This window comes from Hevea brasiliensis, chromosome 4, assembly GCF_030052815.1.
Source record: "Hevea brasiliensis isolate MT/VB/25A 57/8 chromosome 4, ASM3005281v1, whole genome shotgun sequence".
Classification (NCBI taxonomy): domain Eukaryota; kingdom Viridiplantae; phylum Streptophyta; class Magnoliopsida; order Malpighiales; family Euphorbiaceae; genus Hevea; species Hevea brasiliensis.
In genome coordinates this window covers 114,722,623-114,743,715 of record NC_079496.1, presented here as the reverse complement: position 1 = coordinate 114,743,715, position 21,093 = coordinate 114,722,623, and the positions used below count along the sequence as shown (strand labels likewise).

The window sequence follows — 21,093 nt, the reverse complement described above, 5'->3', positions numbered from 1 at the left end:
ACTAGTTGCATTTTAATGGCCTTGAATTTTGTGGACAATAGCTTAGTAGTGTAAGCAAAAGTTGGTAGATCAAGAAAATCAAAATTTTCCAATTTCCATGTAATTAAATAGATAAGCCCACCACAATCACTGCACCCTCTGCTCTATCTATTGACTATTCAATCTTTCATGCGATGGGGTAGCAGGGAACGAGAGCTGAAATATTGTCGCTGTCGGCGGAATCTAAGCTTGAGGAAACCCCAACCTCTATTCACTGTAAGGTTCACAAGGAAATGGCAGCCAAGCATAATAATGAAAATACTGGGGGAAAGAGCGAGTAAAAGGAAAACGAAAGGAGAAAAGGCCAAAACCATAATAATAAAGAAGAAAATAGTGAGAGAGAGAGAGACTCCTGGGGCTGGGGGAAGCAGGCATGTGGATGAGTGGGGGACACACCAAACACATCAATTAAAACCCTTCAAAATAATTGAGTTTGTGACAGAACAGAAAGAAAAAGAAAGCAAACTTCTCTCTCTCTCTCTCTCTCTCTCTCTCTCCACTTCCCACTTATATTATTGTGACCTCTTGGCTCTTGCCATTACTTGTCATCGGCTGAGTAGTGTGGGACTTGGGTGTGATTCAGAAGCCAAGCAAAGGGTAAAAGGAAAATTAGAAGCAGAAGCTATTTTCCACTTCTCACGGTGCTTGTTTCTCTTTTTCCAGAAACAGAGGTCTCTGTTTTCTTCTCCCTCTCTACTCTTTGGTGAAGATGCCTAGACCAGGCCCCAGGCCTTATGAATGTGTTAGAAGAGCTTGGCACAGTGATAGACATCAGCCCATTAGAGGTTCTCTCATTCAAGAAATTTTCAGGTTCCCCCCATCTCTCTCTCTCTCTCTCTCTCTCTCTCTCTCTTGTGTGTAAGTATTTGCATGTATATTAGTAATTAAGTATCTCTCTTCTGTCACCAATTTTTGCTCTGTATTTTGATTAGAGTGGTCAATGAGGTTCATAGCTCTGCAACTAAGAAGAACAAGGAATGGCAAGAGAAGCTACCTGTTGTTGTTTTAAGAGCAGAAGAAATTATATATTCCAAAGCCAATTCTGAGGTAAATTTCTGTCTCTCTGGTCCTCTAGTAAGATATTCTCTCTAAATTTTCATTTGCTTGCCCCCATCTGGTAGTTGTCTATTGCTTATGATTAAGAAAAAAATAAAATTTTGAGAGTCAACTGTTTGTCTTTGAGGCTGAGTTTGGAGTTCTATGCTTTGGGTCTGAAGAATTTGTGAATTAAAGGTTCAAACTTCAAGCATTTAGTCATTTCCTGGGCGTTCCACAATAAGCTTTCAATAGTCTAGTGGATTTAGTTACTGTTTTTCCTATAAATCTTATGCATTAGTTTCTGATTCTTGCATAGGCTGAATATATGGACCTTAAAACACTTTGGGACAGAACTAATGATGCCATTAATACAATCATTCGACGTGATGAGAGTACTGAAGCTGGAGAGCTTCTTCAACCTTGCATCGAAGGTATTCCTCAACCCCACCACCCCCCACACCCAATATTTTACTTTCTGCAATGGAGATTTTTGCTGCTTGCAAATAATGTTGGCTCAAATTTCAGTGCTTGATGTAATTGGAACATATAGTACTGTAAAATGTAAATTAGACGAAGGCAACTGTCTTTACCTGGGGAAAAGATAGGAGAGAGATCATATAATTTACATTTTACCATCTTCCAATCAAATCAAGCACTGAAATATATTTGGTGTCCAGAGAGATTAGATGTATTTGATTATATCGTGGCAGTTATTTCTCAAAGAATTCCACTCTAAAGTAACTCACTTTGTGTTTAATCCTTCTCTTTTTATTCCAATACTGCTCAGCTGCTCTTAATTTGGGATGCACTCCAAGGAGAGCCTCCAGAAGCCAACGAAATAGTCATCCAAGATGTTACCTTAGTCCTGGCAATCAAGAGCCCAACACTTTCTATCCTGGCATGGTAAATAGCACTATTCAAGCAAATCATAAGACCAGCCCTCAATGCATACCTAATTATTCGAATTTCATAAAACCCACAATCATGAATTCAACCCATTTGGGCTCTGAATTACAAAATCTTGTTTGCCAGAATGTTAGTGTCAATTCTAATAAATTTCTCTTTGCAACTGATAGTGGTTGTCTATCTAACTATAACCAATGTTTATCCATGGAGAATCATCCTGTGTCAAGCTTGTGCTCAGTTTATCCTTTGTACTATGGAAGTTGCCTAGAGCCCCAGCAAAGTGTAGGAATTCTTTCTAAATCAGTTCCTAGCACCTTAGAACCCGTCAAGGTGAGTGATGGGCAAAGCCTCTTCTCCTGTAATGAGGATGCTGCTGCTAACATCAATCAATCAGATCTCAAGGATAGTTCCATGGAGGAGCTTGATGTTGGGTGTGATCTGTCATTACGGTTGGGCTCTCTTTCAGCATCTTTGCTTAGTTCTCAAAACAGGCAGCTTCAGGATGTTGACGATGTTGGTTCTGGAGAGGGGGTTAAATTCAACAATCAGATGCCACAAATAGACAAGGAGTTCTCTTTGTTTGCCAGGGTTGATATGGATGACTCATTAAAGTCATGTCCAAGCAAATTGAATGAACATGTAAAAGTAGATGTGATGAAGAAAAAACGCAAGGCAGTTCATGGTCACGCTGTGGCTGATCAGGCATGTCATTGGCAGCCAAAGCTTCCATGCATTGATTTGACTGGGAGAATGAAAAGTGCAGGTTCGTAAACTGATGAAACCTTGACTGGCAGAATGAAAAATGTAGGTTTGTAGACTGACAGGCTCTTGCTTCTGTTTGTTTCTTCAAACTCTAGGCATGCCTTAGTTAGAATATGCCTTGTTAAAGCATTTTTGGTAATCCAGCTGTACTTGGTAGATTGCCTGGGTAGTGCTAAGTTACTTGCTTCAATGTTGTAAGAATATGATATGTAAATTAGAAATGATCCTGGAGAAACACAGAAGAGGCTTGTGGGTTATCATGTGCAGAGAAATGTTTTATGCAAAGCAATTCTGACTTCGAAACTTCGAATAGCATAACATAAACTTATTCGGCTTTTTAATGATCTTTGGATTTTCGGGTTATCTTTGACTCTTTGTTTGATGGAAAATGAAGAACAATAGGAGAGGAAGATGAAAGTATGGAAGCAAATCAAACCGAGGCTCTTATAATGCATTCATTCCATATTAGCATTATCTTTATATGGAAAAGATGGTTGGATGTGTGGCTAGAGTGAAGATATTTCTATTTTGTGGAAAGGGATGGGCAAAGTAGTGTCTCTTCAGTAAATCTTAAACTTAACTATTAGAAGAAATAATCCTGGATCATTAGACATGGGGTCACTGGCCCCCATTCTGATTGGTCTGGTTAAGAAGTGGGAAAGAAATGATTAATGAATAACTGGATAGGGCTTTTTGTTTATGTTAGTGGGGGACAAGAAATGGTCTCATACCAAATCCTACAATTATCTTTGCTTGTGCTTAGGGGCTGTGTTGTGGACCCCTTGCTATTTGGTCTAATTAGTAAAGGAGATAAGACTTTTTGTTTGTGTTAGTGGTGATTAACATTTGTAGGCATTACGTGCTTATCAGCCATTTATAGGGTCAGATATTCTTGCCTTTAACAAAGGTCATAGCTTCTATACGTGGGCCATTTTGGTCTCTGCAAGTTTTTATTTTTTTAATAATAATTAGGTAGGCCAAGGAAAATGGATGGATGAGTCTCAATCTCAGTATTTTGAGCAACTATAATTACTTCAACTACACGATAGTGCCTGGGGAATCAGCAGCATCCTCAAGTGTGGGCGAAAAGGTAATGGAATTCTGAAAATTCTTGAGGAACACACAGCAAAAGTTATTGGATGTGAGAGAGATGATTGTACAAGATTTGTATGAAATATGTTTGTTTGGCAGGTAGTCTATAGCAAGAAAACTTTTGTCTTGCTTGGGGTGGTGATTGAAATGAAATTATATCCAAATTTGTTGTGTATATTCAAAGAAATGTCATAGAAAATGGAAGTTTGCCCTGTATTTTATTATTTTGATTGTAGAGAGTTATTAATCTCTCTGATTACATAAAACATCATTAAACTCTTGCATATAATCAAGAACTTTCTGCAGAAGGCCATTTCTATTGTGCAGAATTGAGTTCACTGGGAAGTGGAGAAATGCTAGTTAATGATAAACAATATTTCTGCTTGTTTCCATGACAGCTATATATATATATATATATATATATATATGGCCTCTCAGGCAAAACAAAATTAGATGCAGTTTACAATTCAGCTACACTAGTTAATGCACCCATCACTTGATAAGTGAGAGGAAGTAGGAGATACCGTTGAAGAGGAGGTTGATGAATAGTGGAAATCAATCTGCAGTCCTCGAAGAGCCTCCTCTATCCTAAGGATTCAATGATGTAGAAAGCATTAGCATCTGCCTTCAACACAAAGAAATGAAATGATCATTCATTCCAATTCATAATGTAGATCCTCTGATCATAATGATCAGTGCTGCTGCTGCCACCTTTGAGTCTTCACAATTTTCTGGGTTAAAAATATCAGTAAAAGATTTATTGTGCAAAATGTTCAAAGGCGTAAGATCAGCTTTCAAGATCGTCTCAAGAAAGAGTGTTTATCCGGGAAGGAGTTCATATAGGACTCGTGGCAAGGCTCTGGCCGCATGGAGGATCCTTGTGCTAAAAGGCTATCAAATTGTGAAGCTGTTGGCATGAAGTCTTGATTTGATTGAAGCCAATGGACAATGACTCTGGCTAATGCTGCACAAACCCCCTCTCCATCAGCTTTTTCACTTCTTTGATCAAAAGAAGCGAACAACACTTCGGCTTTGAGTTTTGCTTGTCCGTATCTGCTCACCATTCACTAATCCTTTCACCTCCCAGCAGTCGTCTGTGATGCGGCTTTCACTAATTCTTTCACCTGGGCTATTAGCAAAAATTGTTTTTTTCATCTATCTCATATTGCCTGCTCTAACACCTGGGTTTTAAGGTTGGGTTTCAGTTTTTAATATAAATTTTTTTTAAAATTAGTATAAATAAAATATGTTAAATTAAAATTTAAATATAAATATTTTTAAATAATAAATTTCTCAATTATAACTTATAACTCAAACAATTATCAAGAGGGGATAAATAGGTCTCTCATAAATAATTTTATTATATTTCTAATTAATTTAATATGTAAAAATATCACACTGTAATAAAAGATAGATTTAATTTTAAATTAAAATTAAGTTTTTCACATTTACCATAATTTTAATTATTAAATTAAATTAAAATTTAAAAAAATAATAAAAATTAAAGCAAAAATCTTTTAAAAATTCCTACAATCAAATCCTAATTTATTTTTTGGCCAAACAATCAAATCCTAATTTCTCTGCTAAATATTGAATCAAAAGTCAAAGCTGACTAGGTCAGGAGCATGCAAGGGACCCACGGATCAGGTTGCCTGATGACTGCGCCGAGGACCCTGGTCCAGTTGGAATGGGTTGAAACTTGCTACAAGCTTTTGACTTCTTCCACTCTCATTAAATTTTTAAGTATTTATTTTTATTTTTAAATATATAAAATTACTGATTCAAAATTTTAATGAAATTAAATAAATAATTTATCTGAATAATTATTAAATTAAATATTTATATTAAAATTTATGCATAAATAATTAAAATGTTTAAATTAAATACACAAATTTAGATGCATATAAGTCTCAATGTCCACGAGATGTTGCGAGTATTTTTTTTTTACTAAAAATTTACAATTTTATTAATAAATAAAAAAATATATTTTTTAAAATAATTATTTATTATAACAGTTATTTAATTATTTTTATTTTTTTACTCATGAAAAATACATTTACATATAAAAAATAAAGTGCTATGATTTTATAAATTAAAAGGTTAAATTGAAAAATTAGGAAGCTTTTTTTAATAAAAAATATCTTAATTTCCAAAATTATAGTGTATTATATATATATATATATATTTCCTTTAGTGATAATTTATTGTGATTGAGATAAATATAATAATTTAATAATTAAAAATAATTAATAGAGATAAAATTTTAAAATTAAATATTACAATATAAAAATAAAAGCAGAAATTAACAGAGTTAACTAATTGAAATAAGAAAGGAAAAGGGAAAAAAACACCTAATAAAAACTTTATAATATTATTGTTTGAATAATAACTCAAAATTGAGTTATAATATATAAGATTAATGTATATATGTGTGTGAAATTAATTTTTTAATATTATAATTTATATTATTTTTTTATGATAATAATATAGATTATTTTAATTTATTAGCAATTGAAAAAATTATATTTTATTTATAAAAAAGGAAAGAAATAAAATATAAAAAATAAAAAGGCAAAATTTAAAAAAATAGCAAGACAGCCAATAAAGGAGGCCTTTTTATTATTATTATTATTTTTTAAAAAACAGTGTTAATATTTTTTAAAATAATATTTATTTTAATTTATAAACTAGCTAAATCGCTTGTAAATTTTAAAAATAAATTGAGAATAAATTTTTTATTTTAATACTTATAAGTACTAAGTTTATAAATTAATTTAATAAAATATTTTATCATATTACTCTCATTTAATTTTAAAATTTCATTATAAAATTTATTTAATATTTTTTAATTATTTTGATAATAAATATATTTATAAATTATTTTTTATTAAATATAATAATAATTTATTAATCACTTATAAATACTTTATTTTTGAAACAATAGTGATTTAGTTTTTCACCACGTTCTATCCTTTTTATTTTTAAAATAGTGCTTTATGTATACAATTTGACATATGAATTTTTTATAAATAAAAATAAAATTTTTAATTAAAACTAAATAGTATAAAAAAGCTATAAACTTTTTAATAGTATTAAATTGTTTATTAGATAAATTCAATATAAATATTATATATATATAATTATCTTATTTAAAGAAATAAATAAAATTGTTAAAGTATTTAAAATATATTTTTAATATAAAATTAAAAATAAATGGAATGCATATGAAACTATGATTATATAACTATGATGTAATGGTAACGAAAGTATGTCAATTCTTGAAATTTTGTCTTCATACAAGCTCAACAGTCAAAGCTCCAGAGATGGGTGCAACTTTATTTTATTTTTTTTTATAAAATTATAAAAAATTATTACAAATATTTAAAATAATTTTCTTTTATCTATATAAAAAAAATTATTTATAATGGATTTCATACAAATTCACAGACAACGACACTAGATTAAAATTTGATAAATCGTCACGAGAGAATCAGACTTATTCAATTCAATTGACTTTATAATATTTAATTATTAATTGAATATTTTAGTACAGTTCTTTCTCCTATAAGACACCGACAATAATTACCCATTTTTGAAGCTTGATGGCTGATAGTCCTCAAGATGACTAAGATGGCCAGGAAAAAATGGACAAATTGCAATTTTTTTAACTCAAGTGGAAAAAAAAGGATAGTTTATTAAAATATTATTAAATCAAAATTTATTATCATTGATGGTTGGTTCTTCTCTTCTTCTTCTTCTTCTAGTGGCTCTCTCACGGACCACTGAAGGATACCCATCAGTTCCTTTTTGTTGATTCTGTTCTCTATAGTCCTGATACAATTGGTGGATGTTGAACTGTCTGTTTTTTGGTGGTTCTGAGTTGAATTTTTCTGTAAATTCTGTTACTGAGTGAGTCATGTCTCCAAGTTTTCTTCTTCTACTTGCTAATTTGGTTTTATTAGCATGATATCCATAGTTGGGTGTCTGGCGATTCGTGTGGGTGTGTTTTCTTGCTCGTTGAATCTTCTTCTTCTTGTATTTCTATCCTCTCCATTCTGTAGCCTGTGATTCTTTTTTTTTTGTTCAGTTGCCTGAAAATTTCCTTAATTTAGGAATTGTTTTCTTCAGATGTCTTCCAATCTGCATCCATCATACAGTTAATTGTGGTGTTTAGGTACTGATTTTAGATTCGATGCAGAATGTAAAGTTCTTCACTGGTTTGTTCGTATGAACATTTGAAAAGTCTTCTCTTTTCTGTCCTCTGTCCCTTCTTTCCATTAGTTGAAATTCTATCTAAACTTTAGGTTCCTGTTGCAGCCATGGATTGTCAGGGTTTCTTTCGTTTTATGGCTTCCATTTCGTTGGTTTTTCTCATTCTATCTGAAGCCTGTATGGCTAGTACACAAAGCATTGGCAAGATTTATCCTGGGTTTCAAGGGTCCCAAATGAACTGGATTGATAGGAATGGGATGTTTCTTTTATCTAATAATTCAAATTTTGCTTTTGGCTTCAGCCCTACTCAAGATGTCACATTATATCTATTAGTTATCATCCACATGGCAACCTTAGATGTTATATGGACTGCAAATAGAGGCTTCCCAGTTGCGAATTCTGATAAATTCTTCTTTGATGAAGATGGTACTGTGTCGTTACACAAGGGTGGAAGTTCAATCTGGGGGCCTGATACTAGTGGTAAAAGAGTTTCTGCAATAGAATTGCAGGATTCAGGAAATTTGGTCTTGCTTGGGAATGACAGTAGTGTAATTTGGCAGAGCTTTAGCCATCCCACAAACACACTGATATCAAACCAGGAGTTTCAGGAGGGAATGAAACTTGTCAGTGATCCTGGTGCCAATAACTTGACCTATGTTCTTGAGATCAAGTCTGGTGACATGATTCTCTCTGCTGGGTTCCGAACTCCTCAGCCTTATTGGTCCATGAAAAATGACATTGATAAGACTATCAACAAAGATGGTGGGGTAGTCACTCTGGCATCTCTCAATGCAAATTCATGGAGGTTCTATGGCAGTAACGAAGTGTTGTTGTGGCAATTTTTGTTTGCTGATGCGAATGATGCGAATGCCACCTGGATTGCAGTTGTTGGAAATGATGGCTTTATTTCCTTCCTCAACCTTGATGATGGAGGTAGTGCTTCTCCGACGAAAATACCAAGCGATCCTTGCAGCAGGCCAGAACCTTGTGGTGCATATTATGTTTGTTCTGGTAACAACGTATGCCAGTGCCCTTCAGCTCTTAGTTCCAGCCCAAATTGTAAAACAGGTATTGTCTCTTCCTGTGGTAGCTCAAAGGGCTCTCCAGAGCTTGTAAGTGCTGGCAGTGGGCTTAATTATGTTGCACTTGGGTTTGTTCCACCCTCTTCAAAAACTAGTTTGGAAGGCTGCAAATCCTCTTGCCGTGATAACTGCTCATGTCTTGCTATGTTCTTCCAGAACAGTACGGGGAATTGCTTCCTGTTTGATCAAATTGGAAGTTTCCAAGACACTGGCAAGGGCTCTAGTTTTGTTACATACATTAAAGTCTCGAGTGACTCCAACAATGGAGGCACTGAAAGTACCACTAAGGGCTTTCCTTTTGTTGCAGTAATAGTTGTTGCGACAGTGCCTGTCATTTTGGGTCTACTTTTTGTGGCATTTAGATATTACAGGAACAAGAAAAGGTTGCCAGGATCTCCCCAAGAGACCTCAGAAGATGATAATTTCTTGGAGAGCTTATCTGGGATGCCAATTCGTTATAGTTACAGAGATCTTCAAACTGCAACTAACAACTTCTCGGTGAAGCTTGGACATGGAGGATTTGGTTCAGTTTATCAAGGGGTTCTTCAGGATGGAACTCGACTGGCTGTGAAGAAGTTGGAAGGCATTGGCCAGGGAAAGAAAGAATTCCGAGCAGAAGTTAGCATCATTGGTAGTATTCATCATCATCACTTGGTTAGGCTAAAAGGCTTTTGTGCTGAAGGATCTCACCGCCTGCTTGCTTATGAGTTCATGGCCAATGGATCTTTGGATAAATGGATATTCAAGAGTAAAAAACAAGATTTCATTCTGTTGGATTGGGATACAAGATTCAATATTGCATTGGGAACAGCAAAAGGACTAGCTTATCTCCATGAAGACTGCGATGTAAAGATCATTCATTGTGACATAAAACCTGAGAACGTGCTTCTTGATGATCATTTCAATGCTAAAGTCTCAGATTTTGGGTTGGCTAAGTTAATGAATCGAGAGCAAAGCAATGTTTTCACCACCCTAAGAGGCACCAGGGGGTACCTTGCACCAGAATGGATCACAAATTGTGCTATTTCAGAGAAAAGTGATGTGTATAGCTATGGAATGTTGTTGCTTGAGATTATTGGTGGAAGAAGAAACTTTGATCAATCCCATTCTTCAGAGAAATCCAATTTCCCATCCTATGCTTTTAGGATGATGGAAGAAGGGAAAGTGAGAGAAATCCTTGATGCAGAGCTGAATTTAGACGAAAACGACAAGATGGTATCCACTGCTATTAAAGTTGCGTTGTGGTGTGCACAGGAAGATATGTATCTAAGGCCATCAATGTCTAAAGTTGTCCAAATGCTTGAAGGTCTCTGCCCTGTTCCTCAACCATCGATTTCTTCCCCATTGAGTTTTCGCCTTTCTTCGAGTTTTTTTAAATCAACAAGCGAGGAGGGCACTTCCTCAGGACCTTCAGACAGCAACAGTAATGCCAACCTTTCTTCTGTGCAGCTTTCTGGCCCAAGATAGCACTTGTTCACAGGGATTGTTGTTTAGATTTATAGAATTGAGCTACTCATATATACATCTCCTACAAAATTCCTGTATATTATAGACTACTCAAGAAAGTTTTGTAATACTAGCAATTAGCTTGTCCCTTGTTTCTACACTCATTCTTGCTCTGTTACTGAACGGTGTTGATTCTGACAAAACTGATGCAAAATGAACATATTTCATCTTCAAAAACTCATCTTGATTGAAATATTAGAATCCTCTGAAAGTTGTTATGAACACAGCCAATTTATAATGATGTCATTAGGTTATAACAATAAAAATTCAAAAGTTAAAAACCTAAAGATGATATCTGAAAGTTATTGACTTACTCCACACCACCCTTTTCTCCAACAAGGGCCCTCTGCCTCAGCAGTCAAATTTAGAGCCAAACCTCTCCAAGCTTGCCTTCTTCCAGCCACTAGCGATGATGATTCTGGTAACCTTCACTTTCCCTTTATCACTGTGTGTTTGACTGCTGAGAAAACGAAGCCAAAGACAAAAAAAAAAAGTTTTTCTGATTTGTTTTTTTGGGTCTACAGGAGAGAATCTTGACTGAGTAATAGTGATTATTACTGCAGGAGGTATGAATGGTAGATTGATAGACCTGAAAATGCAGGATTAAAGAAATCTTTGAAGGTAGCAATAATGGTAGATTGTATGGTGCCTTGCTAAACTTATGATAAAAAAAAAAAAAAAAAAGTAGAAATTTGAAGAGTAACTTCTTAAAATTCTTGGCACTGATGTCTACCAAATATCTATTTACAGGGAGGGAGCCTAATGCTGAAGGCAAACTTCCTGAAGAGTCTATGGGTGCTTCTGGTTTGAAGCAATGTTCTCAAATTCAAAGAAAAGGCCTTGCATGAGTTTATATATCTATTTTCACATAGAAATTGCAAAAGCTGTTTATACAACTTCGTTCTCCATTTACATGTCCCCTTTTTTCACCATAGCTTTCAGATTGCTTTGTCCTCAATGCAAAACTCTCTCTCTCTCTCTCTCTCTCTCTCTCTCTCTCCTTCTCATTTACATTTACAGTTCTCAGATAAGAAATTAGGAATTTGAAAAATTGGGGTATTTTTCATTTTATTATTTAACTCTATTACATTTTAAACCTAATTTTCAATTATATTTTAAAATTAATAATTTAATCCTTATATTTTCAATTTATCAAGTTGAAAATCTTTATATCTAATCTTTTGTTAATTTTTCATTATTTATATGTGAAATGACTAAAATAATCTTAAAGGTAATTTATTTTTTCCTTAGATTATGTAAAAAAGTGTACACTTATATCATCTGATTTTTCAAAAATTAATAATTTAATTCATGTATTTTAACTCCGTTAAACTAAAAAAAAAAAATACATTATTTTTAAATATAAACTAAGAAACTTTCAATTTGACAGAATTAAAATACAAAAATTAAATAATTAATTTTTTAAAATCTCCAATAAATATGTTAATTTTGATATAAACTTTTACCTTTTGTTTAAGAAAGCTCTCTCTTATCAGAATCCTAATCAAGTAAAGAGAGAAATCTTAATGTTACATCATGATTCTAATCGAGTAAATAGAAGATTTATCATTGAAGAACAATCAAAGATTTTTCATTTTTTTTTTAATTCAAAAAAGGCACAATGAACCGATGAATAATCTTAAAAGAGATAAATAGAAAGGTTTAAACTCGAGATCCTTATCAAGAAAACCAATCAAATTGGTTGGCTTTTTTTTCAAATTGTTAAAAGCACAATCAAAAGTCTTTAATATAATGTAAAAAGAAATGCTCTCACACTTAACAATGTTGCAAGAAACCTTTTTTTTTTTATAGGCAATAGTTCAAAATTTAAAAGTTTATGAAATGATAAAGGGGGAGCTTCTAATGAAAACTCTTTTTGAAGGCATAATAACTATCAATGTTTGTCTTCTGTTAAGCCAAAATTAGAAGACTGCATTATTGTTAAATTAGAAGATTAATTGCTAATGGACACTAATAAATTTTTTAGTAGATGATCCATTCCATGAAACTAATCATACAATTTAGTTACTGTCTTAAAAAGGGCACTTTTGCAAATTTTCTCAAAAGAATTTTCTATCACAACATTAAATATGTATGAAAAATAATAAAAAAAAATTTTTAAAATTTTTAACATTTCGCGATGAGCTACAGCGATGAGCATAAATCAGTGATAGCTGCATATATATTGAACTTGAGAAATTCAACTTCCTCTTCCTAGGTGTGTAATAAAAAAAAAAAAAGAGTTTAAACATATTTAGAAAAATATAAATGTTCGTTTCAATGGATTTTCTCCCTTACCTTGAGTGCAAGTTTAAGGGTTTGTTTGATTGGGATAACTTAGTAAGAAAAGTTTAAATTTTCAAGAATGTGAAAAAATGGCTCATTTGATTGGCATGATTATTTAACTTCGCATTAAATTGATGAGCTGCAATTACTTTGTGTTTTGTGCAAGAAAAGTAATTTCTTTTTGCCTATCCCAAGAAACTTTAATTTTTTTAACATCAAGTCTTTTACTTCTAATTTTACCTTCTTGATTTCTCTTGGAAAATATTTTATTATATTATTTTATATTCAATATATATTCATATAAAATAATTAATTAAATTCAAGAATTTTCATTATATTTTCTGATAAAATTTTTTTATTTTATATATATATATATATATATATATATATATATATATATATATATTCCATGTATTACTTTTAAATATATTACGACTCGATCTTACGAGTTGGATCGACATTAAAATTTAGGTCGATATAAAACTCGTGAAGTCCGTAGTAAGTTTTGCTGTTCCCAAATTCATAACCAGAGTCAAAATTTAGGCCCAACATGCCAATAAAATGAAATAAAATATTATATTTTTTATTCGGATCAACCCAAACTCGATAACCACTCGAAATTAAAGTTAAGAAGTCCTACTCAACCCTGATACTATCATTTACAAACTATTTAAATGTCCTAAAAAAATTATTTATTAATACCAAAAATACATAATCCACCATCATAAAGGAGTTCTAGTTATTAAATAAATAAATAAGTAGACACAAAAAATTATTAAACTAAGAAGTACAACATGTGGAGAAAAAATATATGCTAGACTCGAAGAAATAAACACGCTACTCCTACAACCTAAAAAAAATATTTGAATAGTAATGAGCGTTCGACTCAGAGAGTCAAGATATTCATTATAAATGCAATTTCTATAACTATCTAAAACTAATACAATCCTACCATGAAATACACATCCAACACGTAAAACAAGTAATTCATTCAATATTCGCATGAGAAGTTAATTTAGAGCTTCCCATACACCCAGTGTCTCACATTAATATATATGCGTGTGTCAGCGTATAATTAAATAAATAGCAATAATTAAATATGCAGCAACCAAAATGCTCCTAATATATTAACTATATATGTGCATAATTAAATATTTATAAAATGCATGAACATGCTAGATATATAATTAATATTGAAATTATAAAAATAATCAATATTCAGCACATAAACTGGTCAACTGGATTGCAGCTAGTTCGGTTGGAAGAGCTGAAACCAATCACCTAAACATACGCACTGACCTTTATCAAAATACTGACAAAATTAAATAATTAATTCAAATTATATAATCAAAATAAATCTTAAGATCTTGCCGAAATTTTGATAGAATCTCTCTTGTAACTTGACCTAACCCCCTGCAAGAAAATTTAACTATCAACAACAATAAAGGGCCTCAGGCCCACAACAATAATTATAATACCCATTCGAGGTCTACAAGAATCTTAATCTAGGTCCAATACTCCAAACTCCAGCTCGAGTCCTTAACTCCTCTATAGTTCAGATAATTATTTTTAACTCTTTAAAAATTATAAAAATATTCCTGGAGGTCCTTTACATCGTCTTTGTATTAATTAAAATTATTTTACTTAATTTTACTAAGTCAGGAATATTTTACAGATTTATCAGCTAGCTTAACAAAGATAAAAATTAAACAACTTAAGTTTGGGACTACTTTTACAAATTCTGCTACTTGGAATACATCCAGAACATCTGAAAATGCTATGATCGACTGTATTATTGACTATATTCTAGTACGGGCTACTGGGTAGCTGGATCTGGCCGAAACTCGATTGCTGACGAGCTATCATTGATTTGATCATATCTAAATGAAGCCCAAAATTTATTAATAGTTATCATATAATTATATTAAATTTTCAGGCATTAAAAAGTTAAAAACCTCACAAAGCGATCTGGACAGTTTGATAATTGCTCTTTTCAAACGGTGCCCGATTGAAGTGGGGTCAGTCCCATCTCGAAAGTCTCGATGCACTGAGTTTATTGGTGGCCTCGGATCGTCAATTCAAAGGTCGGATCGTCCTAGATCTGATTGAAAAGCTTGAAAAACTCGAAAATTCTCTCATTCATATCTCATTCATTCAACCACCAAATGCTGCAAAATTAGTATTAAAAGAAAGCTTTCAGAATAAACTTTTAAACGCCACCTGAATCGCCTTAATCGGACGTCGGATGAAGTCAAAATCACTTCGAAAAGTTTCTGCCTGCGTGCACATCTTTCTCTCTCATCCCTCTTTGCCGTCGGTTCTAGTGGTGTTGCCGACCAGCTAATGACTTGCCTGGGTCGCCTAAGGCTGGAGGAGGTGTTGGCCGATGCTCCTTGTCGCTGGAGAATGTGGGAAAGTGAGGGAGAGAGACCAAAGAGGGAGGGGGCACCTACTATGCGATTTTGTATTCTTTTTTTTTAATTATTTTCTAGGAATAAATTTGGACATATATGTTATATAGATTCATTCCTGAAAAGTTTTTAATTCTTTTCTTTTTTTATAATAATAAAAATAATATACAATAAATAATAATAACAATAATAATACAAATAACAAATGTAATAATAATAATAGTAATAAAAATACATGTAAAAATAATATTCATTTAATAAAAATATCATTGTGAAAATTATTAAATTTAAAATAATGAATAAAGTATTAATAAATTATTAATTTAATAAAAAAATATTTATTAAAAAAATTTAGATTGTTACAGAATATATATAAATAAGTGGGTAGTAATAATATATTTTAATATATGTTGGTTATAATTATACATTTATTTGTGGTTCTCAAACTAATAAAAATGTTTAAATAATATTCATATACTAAAATCTCTTTTATATAATTTTTTTTTTTAAATTCCAAACTTCAAAGACTTTTTATGTTTTATTTTATTTTTTTTATTTCTCTTTCCTCAAGTGTATATCAAAAAATTACAATATATCATTTTAAGGGTATATAGAGAGAGTTATTGCCTTGGAGTTTACAACTACACAAATACTAATTAATTTGTAAGTTCTAAATTGCTAAATTTGTGATTATCTTTACCTAGTTATTGATTGGCTTCATGACTTAAAAAAAAAAAAAATCTTGGAATTGGAATCAATCCAGTTAAATTTAAAATCTAAATAGATTGATAATTTATGAGTTCAAATTAGATTGAAACTATTTTGGAAGAGAATCATCTCCATTTCTCTCGTAAATTTTGAATTGAATTAAAATTAATTCTTTTCATTTCATAAAAAATAATTTATATATACAAAATATTTTTTATATAAATTATTTTTTAAAAAATATTTTACACGAAAATATTTTTCATTATTTAGTTGCAATATTAAACTAATGATATGTATTGATGAGATGCGACGTTATTAAGTTTCGTCTGTAATGTAACATCTCTGTCACATTATGGCTATAGACCCCTGAAAAAAGGCGTATGTAAAAAAATATATATATATTTAAGATATTTATGTCATGATATAAGTATTTTTATATTTTAATAATATTATTAAAATTCAAAAAATATTTTGTCTTTTTAAAAATGATTTAGATTTTTTATAAAAAAATATTTCCCATTAACCTATTTTTGGATGCTCCAAATGTTAAAAAATATAAAAAAAAATTTATAAAACAAACAGAGTCCCATCAAAATTATTTTCAAAATAAAATTAATATTGAATTAACTTCTATAATCCAATTCAAGCTCTTGTATAGTACCTTTATAGACACATAATTATAATTATTCTTTAAAATAAAGAACAGTGAGTCTCATATCTTATAAGAGAGGAAACATGTGCCCCAGGCCTTTGCCTTTTAAAGCATAAAAAACCTTAGGATGCTATAACTTAAAATTTTTCAAAGTTTCTTTTGCTATGAAAAAAGTGTTAGCTTGCTCATCCAAACATACAACTAAGACAAGATGGGAATCTTGATTTTGATGGTAATTTAGCAAATAATTTTGAAGCAATCATAAAGCTATAATTTCTTTTTCTTCTTAAATTGAGGTGGAGCCTTTGCTAAGTTTGTCTTGATTAAGATATTAATTTAGAAAAGAATATTTTGGGCCACACCATTGCCATTTGAAAGTTACTTCTCTATATTTGGCTTCTGTAGTTGGCAGAAGATTTCCATATAATTCTCTAACAAATTATTATATATTGTCTTTTTCATTTGTATTAATTCTATAGATATTTCTTCTTCCTTTTAATTATAAGCATCAACTCTACTAAGTTTTCTTTTAAAAAGATAAATTAGGATGAGGAGCCTTTGTAGCATTTCTAATTTATAATTACAAAATCAAATTTTATATATTTATTTTTATAATAAAATATATTTTCATTATAACTTTTTAAAAAATTATTCGAAAATATGGATATATAAAGCAATTAAGAGAATATTAAGTGATTGATTTGGACAATCTCTCTATAATAGGAATTAGAAAATGAAAAAATTACAATATATCTTGCTTAAAAATATGATACGTCATTTTTAAAATTATAATATATTAATTTTTATTAATTAAATTAAAATTAAAATTTCTAAAATCAACAAAATAAAAATTGTTAGAGGCTAAATATGGCTTACTATGGTTGACCACAAATTATCTTTAATGAAGCCACATGTTGAGAGGCAGAAATGACAGCAAGGCAGATTGAGAGCAAGAATCATACCCCTTTCACCCTTCAAGAAATCAAAATTGAGATGTGGTGGATTTCTCCACAAGAATTTTTATTTTTATTTTAATTTATCATTATATGATATAAATTTATTTACTGTAAAATAAATTATAAGTAAAAAATATAAATTTTTAAATATAATTTTAATATATATATGTTAAATTATGATATTTAAATAAATAAAAATATAAAATAATTAATTTTTTAATTAAAAAATAATAATATATTATTATTAAGTCGAATTACAAAAATTTGAGTTGAAAATCAGAGTCAGGACAAGATCGAGAAAAATTAATCGAATGCGAGACAAATCGGTTCGGGGTCAAAAATAATTGTGATCCCTGCTAAGAGGCTAATCTGACTCAAGCACCACCTCACACTATATGTTCAAATGCTACAGAATTGTTGAAGAATTGTCTTCATCACTAATTATCAGTCATTGACTATATGGATTTTATATATTTCTTAATTAAACAAATACTTAGAAATAACAGTGGTTGTAGTGTAGATTGAAATTGAAACAGAATTGATTCAATTTGAAAATGAGATTGATGAAATTTGAATTAATTAAAATTAGTATTAAAATTTGTTCATTATGAGTTTATTAAATTTTTTTTTTAATTTATTGAATTGTTTATTTAGATATTGGATATAAGAATTTATTCATTAAATAATTAAAAATTCAGAAAATGAAATCATTACAACTTAAAAAAGGTAGGGATGCTTTTGTAATTTTAATCTAACTTCATAGAGGCTTTTATAAATTACATGAAGAAAAGGGGGTATTTTGCTAATTGTGATTTGGTGAGCACCAACTGCAAATTGCCTCCAAAGTCTGCTATTTGTAGCTATCATAAGTGGTTAGTGATCTGAGATTAATTTTGGGTGACATCATCAAGTGGAAAAATTAATGTGGACTTAGTAAGCGCTAAGATAATGCATAAGGTTGAAAATTATATTCCCATTAATTATGAGTGGAGCGTATTGATTAATTTATATGCTCTATTAGTATTATCGGATTTTTTAAATTTTTTATATTATTTTTATATGAGTAATTAATTTTATTTATGTAAAAAATATAATATATTAATTTATATTTTTTTTTTGTGTTTTATCTTTAATTAATGAAATATTTTATTTATTTTTATATAAAAAAAATGAAAATTATCTTCCTATTAATTAATTTTACCACATATCTTATATCTATCTCCCCCACCTTGGCTTCAAAGCATTTGTCTCTTCCAAAGCAATTTCCTGATAGTTGCTGCCAATATGTTCTCACCTTAACTAATCTACATGATAATGATGAGACTCTAACCCAACTAAGTATAAAGCAACACCCCACCTATTATTTATTATTAACTTTCCATCTAATAATTAATTAATCATCCACTCCTATAAATTATTTTCTCAAGGGTTGAAAATTAGATGATTTGTCATTGAATTAATTACTTGTTTAACATAACCTCATAATTTGAAATAAATAAATTAAGAATGAAAAATCATGAGAGTCTTGAATTTCATCACTATGATGTGCTAAGTGGCCTTTAAGAAATCCTCCCAAGAGTTGAGAAAATAATGATTGATGGGAATTGGTAAAAAATATAATTGAGTTGAGTTAATATAATGTCAACCTTTCGCTCGATTTATTTTTAAAATTTTGATGTTTATTTCTTTAAAAATAATTTTTTAAATTAAAAAAAAAATTAAAAATTTTCATTTTAAATATAAAAATTGACAAAAAAAAAATAATTAAATTAAATTTTTATAGAATTTTATATTCTAAACAATGAGACAATAAATGGTGGTTGATGAATTTGTTCTTGCAGACTGATTTCTAGAAAACATGTCTACAACGATCAGTGTGCTACCACATTGGAGGATTTTTCTTATTTAGTCATGATCCACCGTAGACCTAAATAACGAGATATACGATGAAATTTACCTATTAAATATATAAATCACATATATTTATATTTCGAATTCATAATAAATCGAGTATAGGTTTTGCCACCTCAAAAATAAAATTTTTGCCAAATGAGCGTTACTAATGAGGAGTGAAACTATTTTATAATGTGTATTAAATATTTACGAGCAATTCTATTTTTAAATTTTTTTTCTTAGTTCTCTCTCTCTATATATAAACAATTAATTAAGTGTTAAACCTTTGACCTAGTAATGAAAAATTGAATGAATGTCTTAACCTAAATGTAACGTAAAATTATGTTAGGCTATTAGGTAAATAGTCAAGTCTTTGAGTGTTTATTTCTACTTAATTTTATTTTTTTATTTAAAATACATTTTTAATTTACATGTTAACTTCAAAATAAATAATTAATTACTTAATAAAATTATTTAAATGTAATTTTTAAATAATTTAAGTATTTTATTAAAAAATATTTAAAAATAACTTAATTTATAAAAAATAATAAAAAGTATATGCAATTAAGTATTATAATCTATAAAATGAGAATAATATTAATATTTTAAAAATTATTAAAATAATATATTTTTTACTTAATAAAATAATAGTTTTAAAATGGATACTTCAAAAATTAGAATATGACAAATCCCAAATTTATATATAGTTTTCTTCTCTCACCTCTCTCTACCATTTTGAAATCTCTCAAATCCTTGCTGAAATTATGACTAAATAGACACTAATTAAATCTTTTGAATTTATTATTATCAAAAAATAATTTTAAAATAAATAAACAAATTATAAGTAATGAACATTTTATTTATAACTTTTAATTAATTTTAAATAATTTTTTTTTTAATTTATAAATCAAATTAAATTCTAATTTACTTAAAAGTGTGCAATTTAGTTATTAAAAATTTAATTATAGGCATCCATTTTTCAATTCTTTGAATTTTATCCTAACCATTAATATTTATTTTGGTAATTTGGTTAACCCCTTTTTATTTAAGAATTGGTTAACCGATTGTAACTGTTCGATTATCCATTATCAACGGTTAATCAGGTTTAATCATTTTTATAAAAAAAAAAAGTAAATTAATAAAAAAATAATTATCACTAAATTAGACATTTTCAATGAAAATTACTGTAAAAAATAAATTACAAATACAAGGTGTCCATAATAGAATTTTATAAAAAAAAATCTTCCTTAAATACTAAATAAATAATCAAAATCCAAGTTTTATTTAACTATTTAAAAAGAAAATTGAAATACCAGTAAGAACCATGCTATTCAATAAATAAATAAAATCACTTAATTTCTATAAAATAAAAAAAGCTTTATTTTATAAATAATAAAACGAAAATAAAAAATATATTTTTATAAAAAAATTATTTTATTTTATTTTATTTTATTTGAGGCAGGCGGGCAGTAACTGTTTGGTTACAGGCCCACTTCCATTTAAAACCGTAGAGTAACCGTATGCGTTTCTCTCTCTCTCTCTCTCTCTCT

General features: G+C 29.8%; 2 protein-coding genes across 2 annotated transcripts; both read left to right on the top strand.

The window, feature by feature from the left end:
* Positions 1-327: 327 nt before the first annotated feature.
* Positions 328-3,086, top strand: LOC110654035 (uncharacterized). The gene is made up of 4 exons (XM_021809896.2): positions 328-849; positions 972-1,086; positions 1,394-1,508; positions 1,865-3,086. Exons 1-4 carry the CDS (start codon positions 749-751, stop codon positions 2,752-2,754), a joined length of 1,221 nt encoding a protein of 406 aa, XP_021665588.2. The 5' UTR covers positions 328-748; the 3' UTR covers positions 2,755-3,086.
* A 4,501-nt stretch (positions 3,087-7,587) lies between these two features.
* Positions 7,588-10,735, top strand: LOC110654036 (G-type lectin S-receptor-like serine/threonine-protein kinase SD2-5). The gene has a single exon (XM_021809897.2). It carries the CDS (start codon positions 8,157-8,159, stop codon positions 10,596-10,598), a length of 2,442 nt encoding a protein of 813 aa, XP_021665589.2. The 5' UTR covers positions 7,588-8,156; the 3' UTR covers positions 10,599-10,735.
* Positions 10,736-21,093: the final 10,358 nt, after the last annotated feature.